Genomic DNA, 2,556 nt, shown 5'->3' with positions numbered 1-2,556 from the left:
GACAGTCAATTCCAACTTCTTTTTTCCATCTTGAACTATTTTAACACCTCATGTTGTTGGAAAACTTTATACAGGATCTTTATTTATTTTCATGTAGATCTAATATTAAACAAATTAATATGAGATAACCTAGAACATGTTTCTAAAATTGAATTTAAAGAGAAACAAAAATAAGAATACTTATAGCATACGCAGCGGAATAAAAGAGTCATTCATTCAATTTCTCTAACTCTTGTATCCTTTCTGTCGCAGAGTATTATCAAGAAACTGAACCGTTCTTCTAATTTCTTCACAGTCTTCCAATGTATCCTTAGAATCACCTAGAGTAGTGTGGGCAATTCTCAACACATGAGATAGATACAGAAAAAAGAAGAGAAAATAATAATAAAGAGACTTAGAAAAGAATTTGTGTTTAAAGATAATCTAAAACCTATCATAAAATCTGACTCCTGGTGCACTCCCAATACTACAACCATAAACAAGTCATATCCTAGCTAGCCCTCCTTCACAGACCTTTAAAACAACGAGAAACAGATGGATAGGAAACAGTAAAAATAGGAAATAATTCCTCCAATTAGGAAACAGCTAAACAGAAAATTAATCCCTTATATCTCTTGTTTTATTCTTTAGTGTTACTGTTAATGTGCACTCTAACATTCCTTGTATTATGAACTTTATTCCTTGTACACGTAGTGTTGTTTTGTTAAAAAAATAATATTACTACTTGAGCAATCTTTTCTTCAATATTGCCTTTAGCCAATTCATCCCCTAGCTGGCCTACGACTAAATCTTTCTTCCCTTTTCTTCTCCTATATGTGAAATGTGTACAAGGTCTATCAATACCTCGTCCCAAACTTGAACCTTGTTCTCAAAGTGAAATGGGCAAATTGTCCTTGGATAGCATCAATCTACTCCCTCACCATTGAATAAGAACATGTGGATATGGTTAGGATCCCACATCAACTAAATATGAACTTAGTTGGTGGTTTATAATATTATAAGTGCCATCACGTAAATTATATTGATTATCTAATGATTTTGACCCACTTCTGTTTCTTTTTCTTTCCTTGTCAAGCAGTAGACCAGATTTACTCGATGCTGCACTTTTAAGACCTGGTAGGCTAGATCGCCTTCTTTTCTGTGATTTTCCATCTCAAGGTGAAAGGTTGGAGATTCTACGTGTTCTCTCTAGAAAGGTTAGTAAGATTACATTCTATAAATGTATCTTTATTAGTTAGTTCTCTATGTCAAAATGACTTTAAAAAGATGTAAAACTAAACTCTGGTGTGAGGAATGAAGCTTCTGTTTCCGTTATTTGTTTGCCTGTCATTTAATGTAAAAATGTCTTGGTTCTCTTCTCAAAATTGATGCAGCTACCATTGGCCAGTGATGTTGATTTAGATGCCATAGCTCATATGACTGAAGGTTTTAGCGGAGCTGACCTTCAAGCATTGCTCTCAGATGCACAGCTTGAAGCTGTTCATGACCTTCTGGGTGGTGAAAGCATGCATGAACCAGGGAAAAAGCCAGTAATTACTGATGCTCTCTTAAAGTCTACTGCTTCCCGGGCAAGACCATCTGTTTCGGAAGCAGAAAAGCAACGCCTCTTTGGAATTTACAGCCAGTTTTTGGATTCCAAGAGATCTCTTGCTGCACAGGTTCTCTCTGACAAACATATTTTCACATCTCTGACAAACATATCTGTTAAGCAGAAAAGCAACACCTCTTTGGAATTTACAGCCAGTTTGTTAGTTTTGTAGCTTATGATAAACTCTCTGTTTTGCAGTCGAGAAATGCAAAAGGCAAGAGAGCAACATTAGCGTAAATGACAATTTTGGTGAAATCAGGTATCTCATATTTTACTTTTTGTCAAATGCTATGAAATTTCTCTCAAGCTGCACCTTTTCTTGTGTTTAAAAAAATATATTATAATTATTATATTTAGTCAATTGATTTATTAGTTATATTTTAGACTGGGTAGGGCATGTGCAAAACTCGAAAATATCTGAAAGGAAGTACAGAAAAGAGAACTTTATACAGATATAGAGGCTTGCATAAATATGTATGCATTATGGTTTTGCAATCTTTCATGCATGTGTATATAACTCGAGCCATTTTGAAAGGGTAATACTGCAGTTTTACCTACTAATTTTTTTTAAAGTGATCTGAGAACATCCAAAAAGTTTGGAGGCTGCTTCATGTCTATAATGTTGAAAACTTGCACGAGTTGAGAAGTTAGTTATGTCTAATGTCTGAAAGTTATGAAACGCATTAATAAAAGCTGAAAATCTGATCAATTTAGTCATTCGGTTTATAGGTTTTGTGAAAATTTGTCACATAGGTAGAAATCATGAGGCACCATGACAGTTACAATGAGCCCAAAGAAAAAGAATGATTAAATGAAATATGGCATTAAGCATCCTTTGATGATAAAAAATTAATTTGGCCAATTGCCAAAAGAGACTGAAAGAAATACAAATCAGGAAAGATGTGATCTTTAACATATAAATCAGAATATGAGATTAATATTCTGCTGGAATTAAAGGATCCATGGCC

At 34.0% G+C, this 2,556-nt stretch overlaps 1 protein-coding gene across 1 annotated transcript; it reads left to right on the top strand.

Annotated features, from left to right (window-relative positions):
- The first annotated feature begins 934 nt into the window (after positions 1-934).
- LOC133799829 (peroxisomal ATPase PEX1-like) lies at positions 935-2,149 on the top strand. Its single transcript, XM_062237818.1, has 4 exons — positions 935-945; positions 1,076-1,196; positions 1,374-1,658; positions 1,787-2,149. The coding sequence occupies exons 1-4, from the start codon at positions 935-937 to the stop codon at positions 1,823-1,825; spliced, it is 456 nt and encodes a 151-aa protein (XP_062093802.1). The 3' UTR covers positions 1,826-2,149.
- The last annotated feature ends 407 nt before the right edge of the window (positions 2,150-2,556 follow it).

This window comes from Humulus lupulus, chromosome 9 (genome assembly GCF_963169125.1).
Source record: "Humulus lupulus chromosome 9, drHumLupu1.1, whole genome shotgun sequence".
Taxonomy (NCBI): domain Eukaryota; kingdom Viridiplantae; phylum Streptophyta; class Magnoliopsida; order Rosales; family Cannabaceae; genus Humulus; species Humulus lupulus.
This window is presented reverse-complemented; position numbering and strand designations above follow the sequence as displayed.